This window comes from Bubalus bubalis, chromosome 11 (assembly GCF_019923935.1).
Source record: "Bubalus bubalis isolate 160015118507 breed Murrah chromosome 11, NDDB_SH_1, whole genome shotgun sequence".
In the NCBI taxonomy this organism is placed as follows: Eukaryota; Metazoa; Chordata; class Mammalia; order Artiodactyla; family Bovidae; genus Bubalus; species Bubalus bubalis.
In genome coordinates, this window is record NC_059167.1 from 31,586,802 (window position 1) to 31,610,913 (window position 24,112).

At 39.0% G+C, this 24,112-nt stretch overlaps 2 protein-coding genes across 8 annotated transcripts in view; one reads left to right on the plus strand and one right to left on the minus strand.

Moving 5' to 3' along the window:
- The window catches only part of CCDC175 (coiled-coil domain containing 175), an 81,369-nt gene extending 80,477 nt beyond the window's left edge, over positions 1-892 (plus strand). For all 3 annotated transcript variants that reach the window (XM_006069654.4, XM_044924908.2, XM_025295438.3), the window contains one exon: positions 759-892. The gene's annotated coding sequence lies outside the window, so the exon portion shown is untranslated. The remainder of the gene's footprint in view (positions 1-758) is intronic.
- On the minus strand, positions 717-24,111 carry LOC102407940 (JNK1/MAPK8 associated membrane protein). Of its 5 annotated transcripts, XR_328551.4 has the most exons (8): positions 23,981-24,111; positions 21,499-21,590; positions 20,806-20,960; positions 10,911-11,117; positions 8,700-8,881; positions 8,021-8,277; positions 2,552-2,628; positions 1,520-1,609 (listed from the first exon to the last, which is right to left on the minus strand). XR_328551.4 is itself a non-coding variant. In XM_006069650.4 (7 exons), the coding sequence occupies exons 1-7, from the start codon at positions 23,982-23,984 to the stop codon at positions 1,391-1,393; spliced, it is 936 nt and encodes a 311-aa protein (XP_006069712.3). In that variant the 5' UTR covers positions 23,985-24,111; the 3' UTR covers positions 717-1,390. The 5 variants fall into 5 exon arrangements, 4 of the variants coding, with proteins under 4 accessions (XP_006069712.3, XP_006069713.3, XP_006069714.3 ...); XM_006069650.4 differs by lacking the exon at positions 8,021-8,277 and having other exon boundaries at positions 717-1,609; XM_006069651.4 differs by lacking the exon at positions 8,021-8,277 and having other exon boundaries at positions 717-1,609; positions 21,499-21,572; positions 23,981-24,067.
- Position 24,112: the final 1 nt, after the last annotated feature.

The following is a 24,112-nucleotide window of genomic DNA, read 5'->3' on the forward strand; positions in this document are numbered from 1 at the left end:
GTTCTTTCATATTTTACAACTGTCAATGGGAGTCTTAAAAGTTTGAGATTTAACAACTCTCACCAAGGAGGACAATCAGGAAATAATCTTCTAAATAATATAAACGGATAAACTAGGTCAGATTATTAAGTGCAAAAATCTTATTTTGCTTCCATGGTTGCAACCATGAGTCTCCTGAAGGCTTTACAGCATAAAAATCACAGCACACATTACCAACCACCGGAAAACCATTGGCTTCCTAGGTGGCGCTAATGGTAAAGAACCTGCCTGCCAGTGCAGTAGACTAAGAGACATGGGTTCCATCCTTGGGTTGGGAAGATGCCCTGGAGAAGGAAATGGAAGCTCACTCCAGTATTCTTGCCTGGAGAACCCCATGGACAGAGGAGCCTGGCGGGGTATAGTCCATAGGATTACACCAAGGGGGACACGACTGAAGCGACTTAGCACAGGAAAACTACGTACTGTATACACTCCTCTGGATTTTGTTAAACCTAAGAAGCCATCAATTGAGATGTCATAATGTGACAAAAATTATGTCTTGAGATTTATAAAATATGGTATGTGTGTTTATCCTTCAAAAATGAGAGAAATGAGGTATACTCTTCAAAAATGAGCAAGTATGTGAGTATTCATGTTTATTCATTTAGGAAAGAGAACATTTTGAATTATTTCCACAACTAGTGTGGCAAACACAATTAAATGCCAGACATTTGAGATTTTTTTGTAATTAAGCTTTTTATTATTGTTTTTCTTTACAGGAATAGGAATAACCTGAGGATATCTTCAACCAAACTACCTAAAAACAAAAGACCTGTTATATAAATTATGCTTTATTTTTGTAATAGATCAAAATACTGTATTGGTGAAAATAAATAGATAGCAAACATAGAAATAAAGTATGTTGTTTTGTTATCCGACCCCACAAATACGCTTGACTTTATAATTCAGTATATTTGAAAAACAAAGTGAAACATAAAAGGCATGCACAATTATGCCGATGTTAAGGACTTCAGATTATACTTAATAGATTTTCTTAATAAAAATAGGAACATCACACATTGCTAGGTACACAGAAACATGATTTTGCTCTAAAGAACAGCTAAATTGTTGCAAGAGGTAAGTGCTTCCTAACAGGCCTCCAGGAATATAACAGAGTGCTGTAAGCGTGCAGTGTGTTATATACATAATGGAGAATCATGGTATTTTGCATTTTCCTTGAAACCATAAATTCTGTTGAATTGAAAAAAGAAAACAAACAACAAACTCCCCAAAACATCAGATGTACTGACAATCATATTCCCTTGTATGACGGAAGAGTACTAATACATTTTTTTATTTTACTTTTTTTTTAAATTAAGAACACTTCTTAGGTTTTTTTGGCATTTTACATTCAGTGTCCGTTGGCTCCTTCTGAGAGTATCCGTGAAGGCTCAGTAAATTTTGCAGTGAACAAGTAAAAAAGGGCTGGTGTGGGTACCAATGCCAAAAGCGGTAAATCTTGCTCGAGTTTATCCACTCTGGAAATGGAGATGATCCCATAGGCATGGAGTAGCCAGTGGCTGAAGAGAACAATGAGTCTTTTCTTTCTGACCAGAAGATCATAGCAGTTCTATAAAATTTTGTAAAAGAAAGAAGAGAGAGATACAGATTATTGGGCTAAATCAACTAGATAATTTATTTGAAATGTATTATTTTCACATAAAATCATAACCTCAGAATCACAGGGACATAGGAAATCACCCAGTCTTGCTACTATAGTTTACAGATGAGGAAGCTCAGGCCTCCTATGTTCAGCACGCCAGTGGCCATGACGAGACAGGAGCCCACGTTTCTAGGTTCTGGTCTACACCCCCCATTCAACCCTGGAAACACTATGGCTGCTTCTGAAAAATCTGAACTGGAAGCGAACTCCACATTTCATGCCTTCTTTCTGCACTGGTCCACAGCATCTGAATCTACAGATGGGAAGCAGGCGGTATATACACCCAATTTCTAGCATCCCTAGAATCAGCTGCCTGGATACTTAGAAGGGAGCAGAAATGACAGGTGACTACCCTGACTTCCCTTTAACCTTTAATATCACTCTATAATATACAGAAATTGGAAGGACCAAATTATTATAAAAGTAATATCTAATTGTGCTAATAAACACACTAAAATACAATTTGCAACTGGCTAGTTAACTTTCCCTCATTAAATGGCTCATCAGCTTGGTTCTATGTAAAATAAAGAATTTATGTTTCCCTTAAAATACTGTTAATAAGGTTCAACATTTCAATAATCAAATATTTTCTATGTGGATAAATGATGTGAAATGATTTTTTTCTCTAACATGCTGGAGAGTTAAGCCTGATTAATTTCCCAAGCAAATACAGTCTAGGATACAACTTTTTACAAACTGATGAGCCAAAAGCTACTGAGTGACCCTGTTTAGCCAAGGATTACTAAAGCAATCAGCTGTAACATATTGTATCATATATGCTACTGTCTATTCAATAGTCAAATCTATTAAAAAAACAAAACAAACTCTTTAACAAAAAAGACATCCTACCTCTATTTCAGAAGCCGACATGTACACAGCCAGAGTAACCAAAGATAATACTAATATAATGTATGGGAAGGCATAGTCTGAAAGACAAACATTGGTATTATGCTGAAAATTAAAATTTCTGAATAATCAAAAAATTCAAACAGTATAATTCTTTTCCTAGACAAAAACCTTCTCAACCGATCCTGTGAGAGATGAAAGCCCTAATGCTCTAAGACAGGGGTCCGCAAACTTTTTCTGTAAAGGGCCAGATAGTGGCTTTGTGGGTCATACAGTCTCTGTCTCAGTCACCTAACTCCACAGCTGCAGTGGGAAAGCAGCCAGGTCATATGTAATGAATAGATGTGTCTATATTCAGTAAAATTAACTTTATAAGTTTGAAAGTTATGACATATAAGTTATTCAGACAATAAAATTCAAATTTTATCTAATTGTCACATGTCAAGAAATACTACTTCTCTTTTGATCTCCATCTGTTGGGGGCCAGAGTGAGGCACTCCGCCCGTGGCAAAGGTCATGAGGAAGGAGGCTCGACATACACAAAGGCAGGATCAAGCCTCAGGAGTCCCCCTGGAAATCCTCGAGCATCTACCCCCATAACCACAGCCTGCCTGCTTTACTACTTTGTGCTCCCACCTACACCTCTGACTTTACGGGGGGCTGTCCCCCACCACCTCTTTCGGAGAAGGAGTTAACCTAGAGCTCCAGTTAATAAAAACTCCTGGGCGTGACAAGAGTGTTTTAACCTACAAATTCCTCTGAAGGTTCTCTAGCCTGCCTGACAGGCTTGTCCGGCCACATGTGATTGCTCACAGCCTCCCAACTGTGAGAGGCAAGAGATGCTTTAAACCTTCTAAAAACAGGTTCCTTAGAAAAGTTAGAAAACTATTAGTATAAGTATAATGGGCTGATTAGAAATTGTATTGGTGAAAGGTTTTTCATTTGTTGAGCCAATGTTTGTTGCTAAGTCTCCACATCCCCTGCCCTTACACACATTAATGAATATATAGAAGAAATAAGTATTAACCTTTGATATTAATCACATTAGACCTTAGGCTAAGTAAATTCTTTCCTTAACTAAAACCCACTACACCCTCACCCTATAGGAATGTAACTTTATTTGGGTGGCGTCTGTTTTAAGAATAATCACCCCTGGAGAAATAAGTGTCCTGGTTGACTGACCGCTGTCACAAGGAGAGGGTCATAAATTGTCAGCAGGCCCCCTAGCCAGAAGATGATGTAACACCCCTAAGACCTCTGTATACATTTGTATGAAGCACCTGACTTTGATAAAAGTCAGGATTGCTGACCCCGCGTGACTTTTGCATAACATCTCAGTATATAAAAGTAGACCATGGAAAATAAAGAATGGGGATCAGTTTCTCGAAATACTGGTCTCCCCATATCGCTCTCTCTCTCACTCTGGCTGAGTTTCCATCTGGAGTGCGGAACCCGCCATGCTTACTAATTATGCCCGGGCTTCTAAGATCCGACCGGGGAGGCCTCAGTGTCTCCTCTCCTTCGGGAGAATGGAAGGACGCCTGCGGCCTACGTAAGTGGTGCAAACTTTTTGTCTTGGAAGTTTTATTGGCCTCCCGCGTAAACCAAGCTACTCAGCCTCTTTTCTCCACTGAATTTTCCTACTGAGCTATCCTCATTCTATTACTCTTTATATCTCTAATTAATATCTAATTGAAGCTATTGTATCCTGATCCTCGCCGACGCTGTCCCTGCTTCGAATACCCTGGATCAGCCGGGGCCGGACCCCGGCATCCACCTCCTGCCCCCGCCAACACTTAAAAGATGTAAAACTATCCTTGGCCTACTTTGAAGACCCTTGCCTTAAGGCTTCCACTGATGTAAAAAATTGACCTCTCTCCTATACATACTAGCTATGTATCAAATTTGGGAGAATTGGGAAACTAATCACTCAGTTTTTGATGTTTTGTGGTCCAGATTGGGGAACTTCAGTTAAGAAAGGCTATTATATATAAGAGTAATTCGGCTTTAATTAAAAGGTCATATGCCAATAAGCCTCAAAGGCTAAATGGATCATTCAGTGCTCTTAATGACAAACTTCTAGACATTTCTACTTCAAATATAGTACAGTAAAATAATACTTTAAGTAAATTTACTTTAAAATGCCACTTTTCTTTTAAAATGTTTTAAACATATACAGCTCACTAAAACAAATAGACAAATTGAAAAAAATCTTGAATTATTTTTATGCAATTATTTTAAAACAATTAACTTCAGTTACTATTAGGTTGGTGCAAAAGTAATTATAGTCTTGCATTGTTGAACTTTGCTGTTTGATATTAGAATACCTTCTTAAATAAATGTAGTTATGTTACACATCATTTTAATGTGCATTTCTCACTTTTTCTTGCTAATGACTTATTACTTGCTGTGTATTTTGTATTTATTTTAGTTTATGGAAATGATGTCAGACAAAAAGCAAATTCGAGCGATTTTCTTATTTGAGTTCAAAATGGGTCATAAAGCAGCGGAGACAACGTGCAACATCAACAATGCATCTGGCCCAGGAACTGCTAACAAACGTGCAGTGCAGTGGTCAGTTCAAGGTTTGCGAAGGAGACGAGAGTCTTGAGGAGGAGGAGCATAGTGGCCAGCCATTGAAGCTGACAACAATTGAGAGCCATCATCAAAGCTGATCCTCTTAAAACTACATGAGAAGTTGCCTAAGAGCTCAGTGTCAACCATTCTATGGTTGTTTCACATTTGAAACAAATTGGAAAGGTGAAAAAGCTTGATAAGTGGGTGCCTCTTGGGCTGACTGCAAATCAAAAAAATCATCATTTTGAAGTGTTGTCTTCTCTTATTCTACCGAACAACAAACAATTTCTCGATCAGATTGTGACATGCAATGAAAAGTGGATTTTATACAACAAACTGCGACAATCAGCTCAGTGGCTGGACTGAGAAGCAGCTCCAAAACACTTCCCAAAGCCAAACTGGCACCAAAAAAAGGTCATGGTCACTGTTTGGTGGCCTGCTGCCCATCTGATTCATTACAGCTTTCTGAATCCTGGTGAAACCATTCCATCTGAGAAGCATGCTCAGCAAATCGATGAGATGCACCGAAAACTGCAAGCCTGCAGCCAGCATTGGTCAATATAAAGGGCCCCGTTCTTCGTTACAATGCCTGACCACAGGTCTGACAAACAGTGCTTCAGAAGTTTAATGAATTGGGCTACAAAGTTTTGCCTCATCCACCATATTCACCTGACCTCTCACCAACCACCTACCACTTCAAGCATCTCGAGAACTTTTTGCAGAGAAAATGCTTACACAACCAGGAGGCAGAAAATGCTTTCCAAGAGTTCATTGAGTCCTGAAGCATGGATTTTTATGCTACAGAAATAAACAAACCTATTTCTTCTTGGAAAATATGTGCTGAATGTAATGGTTCCTATTTTGATTAATAAAGATGTATCTGAGCCTAGTTATAATGATTTAAAATTCATGGTCCAAAACTGCAATTACTTTTGTACCAAACTAATAAAACTACTCATTTCTCTGTAATGCAGTAGAACCCATTTGGAACACGGTCAGAAACTGAAATATCTATACAAGCCTGATTCCAACTTACTAAATAAATGAATGACTTGTTTGACATTTAGAACCTTTTACTGCCTGAACTGGTTAGGTCCTAACCCACCATTCAAGAAAATCCCAATTAACTTATAAATAGCTAAACAATGTTACTAATGATACAAATTTAAGACCTTGTAGTAAAAAGGATAAAGAGGAAATTTCCAGCATGGCCCAAACTTTGGGGAGCAGAGGGAGGTTCTGGGCTCAAAGTAGGATTTAGAATTGTTCTTATTCTAGGGTTGAAGACAATATAAGATTTTAAGCAACTAGGTCTGAGAATAGTGCCTAAAAATCTGCATTTTAGTTCTGCAGGTGGTTCAGAGGCAGATCACACTTCAAAATGGGCTTCAATAATACTTCCAATCAAGTAAGTTTGTCACTGACATCTTCCTAATTACTCCGAGTGTCTCTTTCCCTAGACCCTGGTATCCTGAGCTACCAGAAGCCTCTTGTTGCTCTACTTTGCTCAAGCTTGCTATATTCTCTTGTCATGAACTAAATGTCTGTGTCCCCCCAAATTCTTATGTTGAAATCCTAACCCTCAATGTGATGGTATAAGTAGGTAGAGGGCCTTTGGGATGATTGGGTCATGTGGGTGAAGCTCTCAAGAATGGGATTAGTGCTCTTATAAAAAAGACCTCAGAGAACTCTCCCCTTTTCTGCCATGTGAGGACTCTGAAAGAAGACAGCCATTGATGAACCAAGAGACAAGTCCTCATCAGACTCCAAATCTGCTGGTGCCTTGCTCTTGGACCTCATAGTCTCCAGAACTGCAAGAAGTCAGTCACTGTTGTTTGTAAGCCACCCAGTCTATGGTATTCTTTTATAGCAGCCGGAACTAGGACACCCCTACAAACCAAAAATTATCTCTCTTTCAACATCATAAAATTGAGTTGTTATGATACCCTCTAGGGCTGATCTCAGCAGACTGCATAAGTTTATCGTTAGTACACATAAACAATAACTCCTTGATCCTCCCTTGATGAATGTGCTCTGGGTGGAGGCTTGTTAACAAAATTATCTAAAGACATTCAGTGTGGGAAAAGGCATTTTTCAATATAGGCAGCTACAAGACAGGAAGCAATGCTATATGGCAGTCTCCTTAGGTTAACTTCCCAACCTCTCCCTGCTTTCCACCACTTTCCTCTCTCCCCCATTTCACAACAAAGAAGTTCTCTACAGTAGAAGCAGCTGCTGTGCAGGACACAGGGATCTGAGGGCTGACAATTCTTATATCTTTACAGCTAGTCAGCTCTCCCAGGTTTGTCCAGTATAAATAACTACCTGTGCTCTTTTGGATATTCCATGAATACCAACCTATTTGCTTCTTCTAACATTCATGATTCATGCAATCACTAGTTACTAAGTTAGAAATTTCCTTTATTGTATTCTCCTCCCAATCCCTCAACCCCTGTATTAGTTTCCCAGCTTAGTTAACTCTGTCTTTGAAATTGTTCTTCACTCCTGGTGTTTCTCTGCTAGGTCACACAGTCAGGCTCGGTTTCTGGCAGTGATCTCTTAACTGATGCCCCAGGGTCTCTTCCCAGCCAATCCACCTTCCACACTGCTACCAAGTTATCTTTCTTCAATGCAAATCTAGTCATGTCACTCTTCCTCCTGAAATCCTTTTAAGAGCAGGTCCCAAGAATAACAACTTCAAATGCTTACACAGGTCAGTTAGGAGAATAAAATTATAGGTTTTCAAACACCATGCAGGCCAAAGGAAACAATATATCTGTCAAATCAGAATATGAGGGTTAAAGACCCCTAACTAGCCCCCAATTTTCTCTTCCCTTGGCCTTCCTCTCAGCTCCACCCTCACTTTGAACCAAATGCATTACTAAGCTACAGTACTTGCACAGTGATGTCATCTTCCCAGTTCCTTCAGGTCAGAAGCTTGTCCTCTGCACCCTGGCAAGCTCCATACACAGATGGTATCCAACCTCCTTGCAATGTTCAATGTCACACGTTCAAAAAGCACCACTCTATGTTCTCAGCTACTTAGTATAGCTTTCCTAGTAGCATGTGAGCTCTTTAACACCAACTTTCATTCTTCTTTTGAGTCACAGATCAGTCTAAATGGTTGCTGAATACATGAATGAATGGATACGCTAAAATAAAAAAAAATACACTGAGGATTTTTTTTACTGCTTCTAGTTTTTAAAAAAAAAAAAACAAAAAAAACAAAAAAACCCCAGAAAACTAAGACCTAACTTGATGGTAAACATCATATGATATCAAGAGTTATTTCTATTTGTAATATGTAAAAACCAGTTTTTGTGTCATTTACGCTTAGATTTTAAAAAACCTTCCTATGAGGTTGTGAGCTTCAAATACAAACTATCTTCTAAACAAGTTAGTTTTGATTAAGAATGATGATGTGTTTTAGCAAAAACATACGGTATGGCTTATGTTCAAGGATAAAAACAAAACAAAACTACTTTAAAGAACAAGGTCCAATAGTATACTCAGAGCAAATATTGTTTATCACATATAATAAATATATTTCATTAATGTTACCCATCAAACTTACATAAAAGGCCTCCACCAACTGCCTGAAGCACGGTTAAAATTGGGAAGAAGTAAAGTGCAGCATAAATACTTTTAAATCGATCCGACTTCCCTAACCCACAGGCAATCTTTTTTACCAGAAGAGGTCGGAGCAGCATCATTAATATCAAGCAGAATGCATAATAGATAAATACAATGGTGTATCTGGGAAATAAAATAGAAAATTGTTACATCACAAATATGTTTTAAAATGTCCTTTTATCACTGATCATTTTAAAATCAAAGATCCTGAAAAAGGTTTAAAAAGTCTACTGGTCAAATATTCAGATTGGTAAAGGGTTGGCCAGAAAGACTTTCATATATTGCTATAAAGAGCATGCTGGTTCCCTTCTTGTAGGCAGTTGGAAATGTGTATCAAAAATCATAAGATGTTTTTATCTTTAATCCAGAAAGTTTACTTGTAGAAATTAATCAAAGGGAAACAATCAGATATACACAAAAACCCAATGAACAAGCATTTTTACTGAATCACATGATAAAGAAAACCCAGGAAGAAAATATTCAACAATTGGAAAGTGGTTAAATTTTAGACTATATTTATGCTGGACTACTATGCAGACATTAAAAATCCAATTATGAAAGAAACGTTAACAACAAAACTGTGCCTCATACATTAAATGACGACAGATTATAAATGGCATGTGAATAATATAACTTTAACACTCTTTTAAAAAAATACATACATACATACAGAAATGCAACTGGTCAGTTGCATTTTTAGCAGTGATCATCTTAAGAAATGGAATTATAGATTTTTTATCTGGGGTATGTTTTTTCTGTTTTCCAAATGTCCTATAATGTAATTTTTAAAAATCACAAAAAAAGTTGTAAAAAGATACTCTATCAGCAGATTATAGTTTCTAACTCTTTATGTTGAATAATGGAATTTCTGTACATATATTTCTAACTTCCTTTTCATGAGGATTTAAAATTATTTTTACTAACTTACACTCAAACCCTCTCCTGTGCAGAGGAAAGTCGAGGGAAGCAAAAGAGTTGTCCCAAATTACTGACCACATGCCTGTTCACACAGCTCAGTGACCCAGGACCCCTGTGCTCTCATGATGCTTTCAGGCCCAGCCCTGTACTGTACTGCATTATTTCAAGCCTGACCTCTTTGAGGATGTGTTTTTTTTCTCTTGTTAGGCCTCCTCCTATCAACATCAAAACAAAGTAAAATCTGTCTATTCCTTAAGAGCTCCAAAAAGTTTATTATTTTAATCAGTTTATATAAATTATATATCTGACTGTCTCTATATATAATTTTATATATATAAGGAATAAATAATTTACAGGACTTAAAAGGTAGGCAGGCAGTTAGAAAAGGTTCTCATATCTCTATATCTGGATCTTATTTTTAGATCTCATTTTTTGAAAATTATCTTTTTACATACGTGCATTTTTTTGGACACTTTGCACAAAAAGGTCTGCTTTGTTCAGCATATTACATAATGGTAAATTTCTACAATTATGAGAATATAAATACCAGACTCTTCTATTGTACCTTTACTGAGAAAAACACATCAAAATGAACACCAACAATTCACAGAAATTCTAAAAATGTAGTCTGAGATAGTATTATACAAAATCTGATTAATTTGATATAAAAAAAAACATTCTGGTGAAAGTTACATGTATTTGGGGGGGGCAGGGAGAAAGAACATTAACCCAAGTACTCTAATAATAATGCCAGCTACTTGGACGTGCTTCCTATATGTAAGGAGCACTTATTTAATCCTCACGGTCACCTTACAGGGTATCCTTCTTCCCATTTTTACCAATGGGAAGGTCAAGGTTACAAGAGATTCTTAACATGTTCAAATTAACAGCTAACAGGCTTGGGATTCAAACTCCACAGCCCACATTATTTCCTATAAGTCAGATACTGCCTCTCTGTTGTATATCAAAAAGGTTTTCCTTATAACCCTTTTTAAGAAACATATAGTTTATTTTAGAATTGCTTAGATACTTCAACATCAACACTAAAATACTTTCACTTCTATTATACTAAGATGTACTTCTATTTCCTCCTATCAGACTATCACTTTAGAAAAGAAAATAATTTATGTTTATCTTCCCTAGTGCCTAGGAGCCACTTCACAAGGCTCAATCTGCTGAAATGAATGAAATCCACAATCACGGTTTTTAAAAAATGGCCTTAATAAACACTTACAACGGGTAGACAGCTTCATGAGTGCAGTGCAGTGTGGTCACGTAGTCTGGACTTGGGTTGTAAAGCATGGTGTACCAATCAGAAAGCATCAGTACTCGACAGGAACGGATATAAAGCACACCAACTGGCTCGCTCACAAGTAAGGTGACGAGAGCTGCCACAGTGCATTCAAACAACGCAGTAATGTGCTGGAAAAGGGCACTGGAGCTGAGAAAACAAAGGACGGACAATAACCAGAGAATTCTCCACGTGTAACTGGCTTTTAATAAAACCTCTTTATGCTTCAAAATATGGATTCTAAAAAGAAGTTGTAACTGATCAATCCTGAAACAAAAAAATCTTCTACATAGGTAAGAAAAGCAAAGAACATACAAAAACTACATGGGAAGAATTTAACTTTGTTTACTAAAAAGGGATAAATACTTATCCCAGATAACAATGTGCCTATATTGTCTAAATGTGTAGAAGAGCAGAAATTGGATCTACTTTTATATTCAATATCTCTCCAAACTATTAAAAATGTCTTAAAAGTTATCTATGCATCATTTTAAATTATTTTAAACATTAAAAGTACATAAAAGATTATATGTAATATATATTAATTAAAAATATAATAAACATTGTAAGCTCACCACCTAACCCAATAACTAGAACATTAACAACTTATATCTACTTGTTCCTCCCCATTCCATATTCCTGTCTCTCCCCTAGAAATAACCATTATATTAAATTGCCTTTATCAGTTTTGCTAAACAGTTTTTATTCCATCTGTATTTATACTTCCAAATCACTATTTAGTTTTGCTTATTTTTTAACATGATAAAGAGATATAACCTTTCTCAGATTTTTTTTTCCACTCACACAGAATTACATTTCTAAGATTCATTTATAGCCCTGCTTATAGCTGAAGTTCAGTCATGTTCGTTGCTTTATAATATTCTACTTGTGATCTTTCTATTATTTATCTATCCTTCTTTGTTAGTAAAGTATGTTGCAAATGTCTTCCTATCAGTTTATGGGTTGAATTGTCATTTTTCTTTGTGATGTCTTTTTATGAACAAATGTTCTGAATTTTAATATAGTTGGCTTTATCAAATTTTAAATTTCTGGTCAACAGATTCTCACTCTAAGAAAAATATTATCTTGTATTTTCTTCTAAAAGTTTTAAGGTTTTGCTTTTCATGCTTTGATCTTTAATACATATAGAAGAGATTTCTGTGTTTAAGTTAGAATGTAACTTTAGCTTTTCCCATTTGAATATCCAACTGTCCAGGAGCAGCATTTTATTGAAGAGTTAACTCTTTTCCCCTCATTAAGCTGCCATGCCACCCCTGCCATACAAAGTTCCCTATATAACTAGTCTGCTTTTAGGTTCTCCGTTTCATTCCTGGGGTTCACTTATCTATCCCTGAGACAAAGAACGATAGTAATTTCCTGATATTACATATATTCTTCTACTTTTTCAGTGGTTTTGGTCACTCTTGGGACTTTGAACTTCCATATAAATTATAGAACTAGCTTGTCAAGTTCTAATATATAAATCCAATGTAGCTTAGCTACCTTGGTCTTGGCTACCTTACAGAACTGTGATTCTATAAATGAAATATAAGGAAGGAACTGATTTTGTATACTTATAGCCAGCCTCTTAAACTCTCATCATTTATAATATCTAGTCTATAGATGCTTTTGAGTTTTCTCCTTGAACAATGTTTCAGTTATCTACCACTGCATAGCAAACTACCCTAAAACTTAATGGCTTAAATTGAAGAAAGTAGGAAAAACCAGTAGACCATTCAGGTATAACCTAAATTAAATACCTTATGATTATACAGTGGAAGTGAGAAATAGATTTAAGGGCCTAGATCTGATAGATAGAGTGCCTCATGAACTATGGAATGAGGTTTGTGACGTTGTACAGGAGACAGGGATCAAGAACATCCCCATGGAAAAGAAATGCAAAGAAGCAAAATGGCTGTCTGGGGAGGCCTTCCAAATAGCTGTGAAAAGAAGAGAAGCAAAAAGCAAAGGAGAAAAGGAAAGATATAAGCATCTGAATGCAGAGTTCCAAAGAATAGCAAGAAGACATAAGAAAGCCTTCCTCGGTGATCAATGCAAAGAAATAGAGGAAAACAGCAGAATGGGAAAGACTAGAGATCTCTTCAAGAAAATTAGAGATACCAAGGGTACATTTCATGCAAAGATGGGCTCAATAAAGGACAAAAATGGTTTGGACCTAACAGAAGCAGAAGATATTAAGAAGAGGTGGCAAGAATACACAGAAGAACTGTATAAAAAAGATCTTCACGACCCAGATAATCACAATGGTGTGATCACTGACCTAGAGCCAGACATCCTGGAATGTGAAGTCACGTGGGCCTTAGAAAGCATCACTACGAACAAAGCTAGTGGAGGTGATGGAATTCCCGTTGAGCTACTTCTAATCCTGAAAGATGATGCTGTGAAAGTGCTGCACTCAATATGCCAGCAAATTTGGAAAACTCAGCAGTGGCCACAGGACTGGAAAAGGTCAGTTTTCATTCCAATCCCAAAGAAAGGCAATGCCAAAGAATGCTCAAACTACCACACAATTGCACTCATCTCACATGCTAGTAAAGTAATGCTCAAGATTCTCCAAGCCAGGCTTCAGCAATAGGTGAACCGTGAACTTCCTGATGTTCAAGCTGGTTTTAGAAAAGGCAGAGGAACCAGAGATCAAATTGCCAACATCCGCTGGATCATGGAAAAAGCAAGAGAGTTCCAGAAAAACATCTATTTCTGCTTTATTGACTATGCCAAAGCCTTTGACTGTGTGGATCACAATAAACTGTGGAAAATTCTGAAAGAGATGGGAATACCAGACCACCTGACTTGCCTCTTGAGAAATCTGTATGCAGGTCAGGAAGCAACAGTTCGAACTGGACATGGAACAACAGACTGGTTCCAAATAGGAAAAGGGGTACGTCAAGGCTGTATATTGTCACCCTGCTTATTTAACTTATATGCAGAGTACATCATCAGAAACGCTGGACTGGAAGAAACACAAGCTGGAATCAAGATTGCTGGGGGAAATATCAATAACCTCAGATATGCAGATGACACCACCCTTATGGCAGAAAGTGAAGAGGAACTAAAAAGCCTCTTGATGAAGGTGAAAGAGGAAGAGTGAAAAAGTCGGCTTAAAGCTCAACATTCAGAAAACGAAGATCTGGTCCCATCACTTCATGGGAAATAGATGGGGAAACAGTGGAAACAGTGTCAGACTTTATATTTCTGGGCTCCAAAATCAGTGCAGATGGTGACTGCAGCCATGAAATTAAAAGACACTTACTCCTTGGAAGGAAAGTTATGACCAACCTAGATAGCATATTCAAAAGCAGAGACATTACTTTGCCAACAAAGGTTCGTCTAGTCAAGGCTATGGTTTTTCCAGTGGTCATGTATGGATGTGAGAGTTGGACTGTGAAGAAGGCTGAGTGCCGAAGAATTGATGCTTTTGAACTGTGGTGTTGGAGAAGACTCTTGAGAGTTCCTTGGACTGCAAGGAGATCCAACCAGTCCATCCTAAAGGAGATCAGTCCTGGGTGTTCTTTGGAAGGAATGATGCTAAAGCTGAAACTCCAGTACTTTGGCCACCTCATGGGAAGAGTTGACTCATTGGAAAAGACTCTGATGCTGGGAGGGATTGGGGGCAGGAGGAGAAGGGGACGACAGAGGATGAGATGGCTGGATGGCATCACTGACTCGATGGACGTGAGTCTGAGTGAACTCCGGGAGTTGGTGATGGACAGGGAGGCCTGGTGTGCTGCGATTCATGGGGTGGCAAAGAGTTGGACACGACTGAGCGACTGAAGTGAACTGAACTGATTCTGTGGTTTGACTGGGCTCAACTGAAATAATGAAAAGCAAGTTCACAGAATTTTTCCTAGGAATCAAAACACATTCCAAGCAGAATAAATAAAAAGAAATTCACACCAATACACATTATACTTAAGCTTCAGAACACCAAAGATAAAAGAGCTGGTGGTGAGCAGCGCCCATGTGCTGACAGCTGACAGCCAGCACCTATTCCACCATGAGTTACTCACTTTGCACACCACAGCCGAGTCCAGCCTTGAGATGAGTACATCCCAACTCAACATCATGTGGAACAGAAAGAAAGGACTACCCAGCTACTGTTGGCAATTAGCCTTAGGCAACCCAACCCTACTGCGTGCTGTGGCTCCAGCTCAGGGTGGGTTTGCTTATTTTCTGAAAGAGAAGAGTTCTCAAAGATCCACCCCACCCCACCCCATTCCTGTGAGACCAGCAGTGTCTTCCATAGCGTGTCTCTTCCAGACTTTAGGTATTCCATGCAAGATCATCACTGAAGCTCCTAATGAGCCCAAGGTGTTGGAAGCAGAACTCCTAAGCCGTTTTACACAGATGAAGACCAAGTACGTAAATAAATGTGTACACTTTCATATTATAGAACCCATCTTTTGCTTCTTTATAGAATTCATATTTTTGGAGGCAAAATCCGAACCTTATCAATTCTTGACATGACTTTAGTAACGTTCTTACTGGCTTTCTACTCATCATCAGATCAGATCAGATCAGTCGCTCAGTCGTGTCCGACTCTTTGCAACCCCATGAATCGCAGCACACCAGGCCTCCCTGTCCATCACCAACTCCCGGAGTTCACTCAGACTCATGTCCATCGAGTCAGTGATGCCATCCAGCCATCTCATCCTCTGTCGTCCCCTTCTCCTCCTGCCCCCAATCCCTCCCAGCATCAGAGTCTTTTCCAATGAGTCAACTCTTCCCATGAGGTGGCCAAAGTACTGGAGTTTCAGCTTTAGCATCATTCCTTCCAAAGAACACCCAGGACTGATCTCCTTTAGGATGGACTGGTTGGATCTCCTTGCAGTCCAAGGAACTCTCAAGAGTCTTCTCCAACACCACAGTTCAAAAGCATCAATTCTTCGGCACTCAGCCTTCTTCACAGTCCAACTCTCACATCCATACATGACCACTGGAAAAACCATAGCCTTGACTAGACGAACCTTTGTTGGCAAAGTAATGTCTCTGCTTTTGAATATGCTATCTAGGTTGGTCATAACTTTCCTTCCAAGGAGTAAGCGTCTTTTAATTTCATGGCTGCAGTCACCATCTGCACTGATTTTGGAGCCCAGAAATATAAAGTCTGACACTGTTTCCACTGTTTCCCCATCTATTTCCCATGAAGTGATGGGACTGGATGCCATGATCTTCGTTTTCTGAATGTTGAGCTTTAAGCCAACTTTTTCACTCTCCACTTTCACTTTCATCAAGAGGCTTTTGAGTTCCTCTTCACTTTCTGCCATAAGGGTGGTGTCATCTGCATATCTGAGGTTATTGATATTTCTTCCGGCAATCTTGATTCCAGCTTGTGTTTCTTCCAGTCCAGCGTTTCTCATGATGTACTCTGCATATAAGTTAAATAAACAGGGTGACAATATACAGCCTTGACGAACTCCTTTTCCTATTTGGAACCAGTCTGTTGTTCCATGCCCAGTTTGAACTGTTGCTTCCTGATCTGCATACAGATTTCTCAAGAGGCAAGTCAGGTGGTCTGGTATTCCCATCTCTTTCAGAATTTTCCACAGTTGATTGTGATCCACACAGTCAAAGGCTTTGGCATAGTCAATAAAGCAGAAATAGATGTTTTTCTGGAACTCTCTTGCTTTTTCCATGATCCAGCGGATGTTGGTAATTTGATCTCTGGTTCCTCTGCCTTTTCTAAAACCAGCTTGAACATCAGGAAGTTCACGGTTCACCTATTGCTGAAGCCTGGCTTGGAGAATCTTGAGCATTACTTTACTAGCGTGTGAGATGAGTGCAATTGTGTGGTGGTATGAGCATTCTTTGGCATTGCCTTTCTTTGGGATTGGAATGAAAACTGACCTTTTCCAATCCTGTGGCCACTGCTGAGTTTTCCAAATTTGCTGGCATATTAAGTGCAGCACTTTCACAGCATCATCTTTCAGGATTTGGAATAGCTCAACTGGAATTCCATCACCTCCACTAGCTTTGTTCGTAGTGATGCTTTCTAAGGCCCACTTGACTTCACATTCCGGGATGTCTGGCTCTAGGTCAGTGATCACACCATCGTGAATATCTGGGTCGTGAAGATCTTTTTTGTACAGTTCTTCTGTGTATTCTTGCCATCTCTTAATATCTTCTACTCATCATACTCTCTTTCAATCCATCTTCAGTCAACTATGTAATCTTTTACAAAATGGAATCTGCTTCTAAAACTCCCCTTATTAATCTACTTCGGTGAGTCCCATCTGCCTTTCAGAAAAAATACTTCCTGCCAGCCTTATCTCCCATACTACCTGGCCTTACAAAGCTGCTTGTTTTCTCACTGCTTCACTCATCGGCATGCGCCATGCTTCACCTCAAAACACATGTCACCCACCTGGCAAATGGTGTATCCTTTAAGATCAGATCTGGGGTTATCCCAGGTCCTAGGAATATTTCCTAAGACTCTCCCAGCCCCAGATCTCTTTATATCTTGGTCTTACTCAGTCCCTATTTCTCAAAGCACCCTCAGCTCTCATTTCTTATACTGTGCTCTCTCTTGCCTCTAGATTTTTGCACGTTTTTCCTGCTGATAAACTCTCCCTTCAATTTCTCTCAAAAACGACTCATTTTTCAAAGTTCAGTTTAAAATCAGTTTTTCCTCCTGTGACATCACCCTATTCCCTCTCTAAGCTAGCCTTAAAACTATGCACATGCCTCTACCCGAGACCCTCACAAACTCTGTGACGGTTTGCTTACCTCATCCACTGGGCTGTGAGCATCCACACTAGTCATTTCTGAATCCCACAACCTAGTACAGAGCCTGGCACACCGCAAACATCCCTAAAGATTGTTGCATGGATACATTTGGAAAACAAATTACAAAAGAAGCACAACTTCTGGCTTCATTACATAAAAAATGCATTTTCTGCGTATCTCTGCCCTGGCCTCAAAGAAAAACAAATTTAACACTAAACTCTGGGAAAAGCAAACAGGCCAGAAAGGGAAGTTTTGATTAGAGGCTAGCCTATGTTTCTGAACTGTGGTGCTGGAAAAAGCTCTTCAGAGTCCCTTGGACAACAAGGAGATCAAACCAGTCCATCCGAAAGGAAATCAGCCCTGAATATTCATTGGAAGGACTGATGCTGAAGCTGAAGCTCCAATACTTTGGCTACCTGATGCAAAGAATGGACTCAATGGAAAAGACTTTGATGCTGGGAAAGACTGAAGGCAGGAGAAGTGGATGACAGATGATGAGATGGTTGGATGGTATCACCAACTCAATGGACATGAGTTTGAGCAAGCTGCGGGAGTTGGTGATGGACAGGGAAAGCTGGCGTGCTGCAATCCATGGGGTCGCAAAAGAATCAGACACAACTGAGCGACTGAACTGAACTATGCATTCTCAGTGGGCACTAGGACTCCCAAGGAAATAAGAATTGACCCTTGAGTATAAAATAATATTACACTTCTGATATATAAAACACATATATACATACACTATATAAATCAATAAACAGTACATCTGTGATACTAAAATTTCATGGGGTAGTTGACTCATTGGAAAAGACCCTGATGCTGGGAGAGATTGGGGGCAGGAGGAGAAGGGAACAACAGAGGATGAGATGCCTGGATGGCATCACCGACTCGATGCACATGAGTTTGGGTGAACTCTGAGAGTTGGTGATGGACAGGGAGGCCTGGCGTGCTGTGATTCATGGGGTTGCAAAGAGTCGGACACGACTGAGCAACTGAACTGAACTGAGGTGAAATTAGGGGGAAAAAGTATCTTAAAAAGCTCTTTACGGAGGAAAGAATGAAAAAATTTGAGAAACATGAGTCTAGTCTAAGACAGGTAGGCCCCTGCTTCCTTGATTCTAAGTACAATGTCTCAGGAAAACATAAGAGATGGCCCTTGTATTTCTCGCTACCAACTTCTTAGGTAAAACATAGTTATGCAAACTCCTTTTTAAGCCCACCTCCTTTCCTGTCTAAGCACTGATCATATCTCGGCTTTATCCCCAAGCCAAAGCTCTACCTTCTGCTCTAACATTCTCTCAAACCATATCTGATGTTTTAGTTCAAATGTATTTGGTGAGGTACATGCATTAACCCCACCTCTTCTCCATTCCAAGCTATAAAGTTCCAAATGAGCAATTATTTAACTTGAGCTCTGTTAATCACATTTCTTTTCTCACCTTCATCTCTCATCATTCTACAACAGAAACTAAAAGAGGGATGAGAGCTGCTTTAAAAAAAATTTAATGGCTTCTTTTCTGAAAAATAATGAATGCTTTTCCAATGTAAATAATCAATGTGGACTTATCTGGTAGGTCCAGAAAAGTACTGATTCTACTTCCATCTGACCATCCTCTCCACTTCCGTTCCTATCACTGGAGTCTAGCCGTCATTACTTTTTGGACAACAGCTTTCTAGTATGTCTTATCTCTAATCTGCCCTCCACAGAAGTTGTCTTCTTAAAACATATACCCAAGATACTCTTTTTCCAAACAAAAACCTTCACCAATAAATCATTCATTGGCAAATACCTAGTATCTATCATGTGCCAGCAACTATGCTGGTCTCTGCAGAGTCCATAGATAACAATGGCGACGACCACTGCCCTCATGGAGCCTATAATCAGGGGTGGGAGACAACATGAAATGAGGAGACAAACATAACTGCAAATTGTGTTGAGTGCTAAACACAAAGCAACAACCACAAAATAACAGTGCTTTTAAAAAAGAAAAATAATGAAGACAGGTCTACTTTAGATTGGGCCAGCGAAGGCTTCTCTAAGGAGGCGTGATTTAAACTGAGATTGCAAGGGGGAAAAGCTGCTAGGTCAAAAGGTGCAGGGAGAAGAGAGTATTTCAGGCAGAGAAGAGTTTGGGGAAAGGGACAGGACCTAAAGCAGGAAAGATGCGGAGATGTTAAGAGGAACCAACAGTCAGGATGGCTGAAATGTACTACGGTAGAATTTGGTTCCTCACTCCCAGTGGAATAAGGTTCAGATCATTACCAAGAACTTTCACGTTCTGGCCTCGGCCCCTTTCTCACCCTCCTTTTTATTACCTTTCTCTCATGTGCTATCCACACTTTGAACACCCAACTACTCCCATTCCCACCCATAAGTGGTCACATGATGTTTCATACTTCTATGCCAGTGTTCACACTGTTGCCTCTGCCTGAAATGTTCCTTTTTTGATGTGTTTCAGGTGACACCGGGCACGATTTCATCTCTTTCATTCTCTGTGACTCCAGACCATTTAGTTTATAAAGCTTTTATACACTTTTTGATTCTATACTTTCAAGACTGATATGTATTATAAGTAGTTGTGTATGTATTTGTCTTCTCTATAAGATTAGGGCTATCAACCACATGACTTATTTTTGTATCTCTTCTTCTGATCTTCTAAACATCAAACACAATGCTCAGTAGGTTTTTGTGGATTTTAGTATAAGTTTTCATAATTAGGTTGCAGCCATAACACTTAAACTACATTATACTCGATTACTAGTATTAAACTGCAAAGATTTTTGTTTTAAAACAATAAACAGTTTGTAATCACAGCCAATTCTTTGCAAAAAATCAATAAAGATAATTAAGAAATAAAAATTAAGTAAAATATTCCTCCAGCTTCACTCAGAGTAAAACAAAGGACATTTCCCTTAATATTTACTGAGGCATGCTCTAGCAGTTTTATGGCCATAGTCAAAAGTAATCAGCAGATAAAAGAAAAACAAGCCTGCCACTTGTAAAATAACAGAGGTATATTACTTGATTAGGTCTTCTAAATGACAACTATTCCAACATCAGTGCATTCAGATACATTTAGAGAACAGTGCTAACCTCTTTTTCCCTGAGTACCATTCAATGAAGAACCAATGTAAAACAAGAGGGAGCATAGCCATAAAGCCAAGATAGAGCCAATCATAAAGTTCTGGAGACTCTGTGCAAGGCTGACAGTATTTCTGTGCATTTGTTCTCTGCCCTCTTGGACACACCTACAATATATAAGAACAGTATTTTATGTACAGATATTATTTTAGAACATTAACACCCTCCCAAAATTGTTCACTAAGATGTCACATTTCAGTTTAAACATGTGTTTACATGTGCATCTTTTAAAGATAAAAGAGAAAACATAAATAAAATTTTAAAAGTTTAAATTGTATTTGTTATACCTGCATAATAGTTACTAAAAATAGTTGACTAAGTTACATGAAAATCTAGTCATTAACCCCATATAAAAACTGTAGAGAAATGCTCTGGAGTTGTAATGTTAAATTTTTGTCCAAGTCACTTTTCTATATTAATAAAAATTAGAAATTATTAAATTATCCATTAAAAAATACTTAGTAACTGTGACTGTCACAAAGATGTATTATAGACAATATGACAACACAAATGAGAATTTTATTAATGCCTCCATATTCTTTTTTAGGTTGAAATACACTGAAGAAAAAAGTTATTCTGCATGTCCCAATATTTCAGAAGCAAACAGATTTTACAAATGAAATATCATACCAAGTTAAGACTTACCCCACATTCTCCATATATTTCAGTTGAGCCATTTTTAAATAACAGGGTCTTCCCACAATAAAGTCCAAGGCATGCTGGTTGAATATCGACAGCTTTTTAAAAACAAATGCCAGTATAGTAACATCTTTTGTGATTATAAAAAATTAGGTAATAACAGCTGAAACAGTTGGCAGAAATTATCTCAACACAGTTTCAAGGAAAAAAATATGCATTAGACAAAAGTCTTGATGCAGGTATTTAGTTCTCCTTTTACACTGTGACGCTACTGAAGATTCCATGGAACCTTGTTGCTAATGCTGTTCCTGAAGATCAAGGTCTACAGCAAGGCAGACTCTGCCCAGGACTCAGAGCCTAGCCTGGAATGTCTCCAATGCTCCAGCCAGTCACTCACCTTGACTGGATGGTCTAGACTTTTGAATTTCCCCCCCTTTTTTTTTTTAAACTAGAGGATTAATAGAGGATTTCTGCCCCAAAAGAACATTAAGTCATGCCTTAAAACACATGAAAATTATCATCACCTCCCTTCATGACAGAACACATTTTAATGCCAGAAAAGCAGAAAGGACACAATTTCAGAATAAAAGGACTTTAAGGTAAATAAATTCACTTTATAAGAAGCCTAGTATCCTAACTTTGATCATTTTTGTAGAGGACAGGTGAAAATTTCATCAAGGCTGTCACTGGGCCTCTGACCAGTACTTAGGAAGCACTGCCTTAGAATCAACCCTCCGATCTCAAGCCTTAGACAACATACAAAGCAGCTCTTTTTAACCAAAAACTCAGGGCTGATTGCCTTTGACCTCACCTAGAGGGAAAAGTTATCATCAAAGGAATTTTTTTCATCAGTGACATCTGATTCCCTTCAATCACTGATTTGTTCACTCAATAAACATGCATTAAGTGTGATTCCACCGGTGAGAGACCCGGATAGATCCACAGCGGAACACGACAGAGGCCATACCCTCAAAGAACCCACACCCTACTGTGGAATAAGTCCTGGTCAAACATGAATTTGGGAAATTAAGCTTTTCCTGAAAAATCATTTCCCAAATTCTTCATGAATTCACAATCTAGAGACTGCCTGATCCACAATACTTTCTTCTATCAAATTGGAGTAGATTCTTCTTTCTCCTTGTGCTGTTGAGAAAAATAGAAATAGCACAGACTAAAATGCCTCAAGTTTAATATGTTCACCTTTGTCAAATTTCTGACTTAAAAAAAAAAAAAAACCCATAGGCTTCTTTACCTTGGCATTTAAAACTTTTTTCACTATCGCAGTCACTTCTTTTCATTTATTATTTATGTATTTATATTTATTTATTATTTTTGGCTGCCCTGGGTCCTCGCTGCTGCTCTCTGGCTTGCCGCGAGCTTCTTCCTTGTTGCGGCCTCTCCTTGCCAAGCACTGGGCTCTAGAGCCCTGGCTCAGCAGTTGCGGTGCAGGGGCTTAGTTGCTCTGGGGCATGTAGGATAGTCTCAGACCAGAGACTGAACCCCTGTGCCCTGAATTGGCTGGCAGATTCGTAACCACTGGACCACTAGGAAAGCTCAGCACTTATTTTTAAATCAACTGTAATCATAAACTAATAGACTAAAATTAACAGACCAAAAACTAATAGACCAAAGCGAGTTGTTTCAGATTTTTTGAGAACGCAGAAGTTAAAAAATTGGAAACTTCTTCTATACCAATTTTGCATCTAACAGTTGCTTAATAAATACATGACTGTAAATAATCTACGATTTCTCAAAACCAAAGACCTGAAAATCAGCAATGATAAATTGAAAGCAAAAGCTTATTGTTTAGTCGCTCAGTCGTTTCCGACAGTTTTGCGACCCCAAAGACTGTAACCTGCCAGGATCCTCTGTCCATGGGATTGCCCAGACAAGAATACTGGGGTGGGTTGCCATTTCCTTCTCCAATAAGCAAAAGCTTACTGTCCACTAAGAAAAAAACCAAACAACCCTACCTCCCACTGTCCGCTCACTTTCCCCTTTTATTTCCTATAGTAAAGGAGATCTGAATTTTTAACTGTTTTGCAACCTTCATGGTCCTTTGGGAACGGCCCCCAAAACTTACGTTTGATGCTGAAGCAAGACACAACAGTAAAGCAGCATTAATTTCTGCTTTCTTTACTGTTTTCCTGCACTTAACGCTTGCCCTTTAAATTGTCAAGTTAACCCTCAGGAATATTAAACAAAGGGACTGAAAAAAGGAATTGAGGTGACATTTTGAATAAACAAAGGCCTGGCCTTTCCCGCGTACGCAGCCGGCCTTCTCTTTGCAGTCGGTTCCCCAGTTCGGTTTGCCTGGGGCAGAGACTATCCCCATCCCACCTCGGTCCGGCCAAAAACGCGTGGGAACAAAGGACAAGGACTCGCCGCTATCCGGAGGCCACCCGCTGGAGCCGAGCGCAAAGCTGGCAGCGTAGGGTAGAGGCAGGGACTAAGATAAACGCTTCCCAGGACCTTGGCGACCACTCACCCATCAGCAGCTTGTAGGTTTCCTTGGAGAGACTCGCAGATTAGCAGACCAAGCCACGGCGCCCGGACGTCCGGGCCAAAGCGCCCTCGACGGCTCCGCCTCCTGGTAACCCGGGCGACCGCTCCGAAGCCC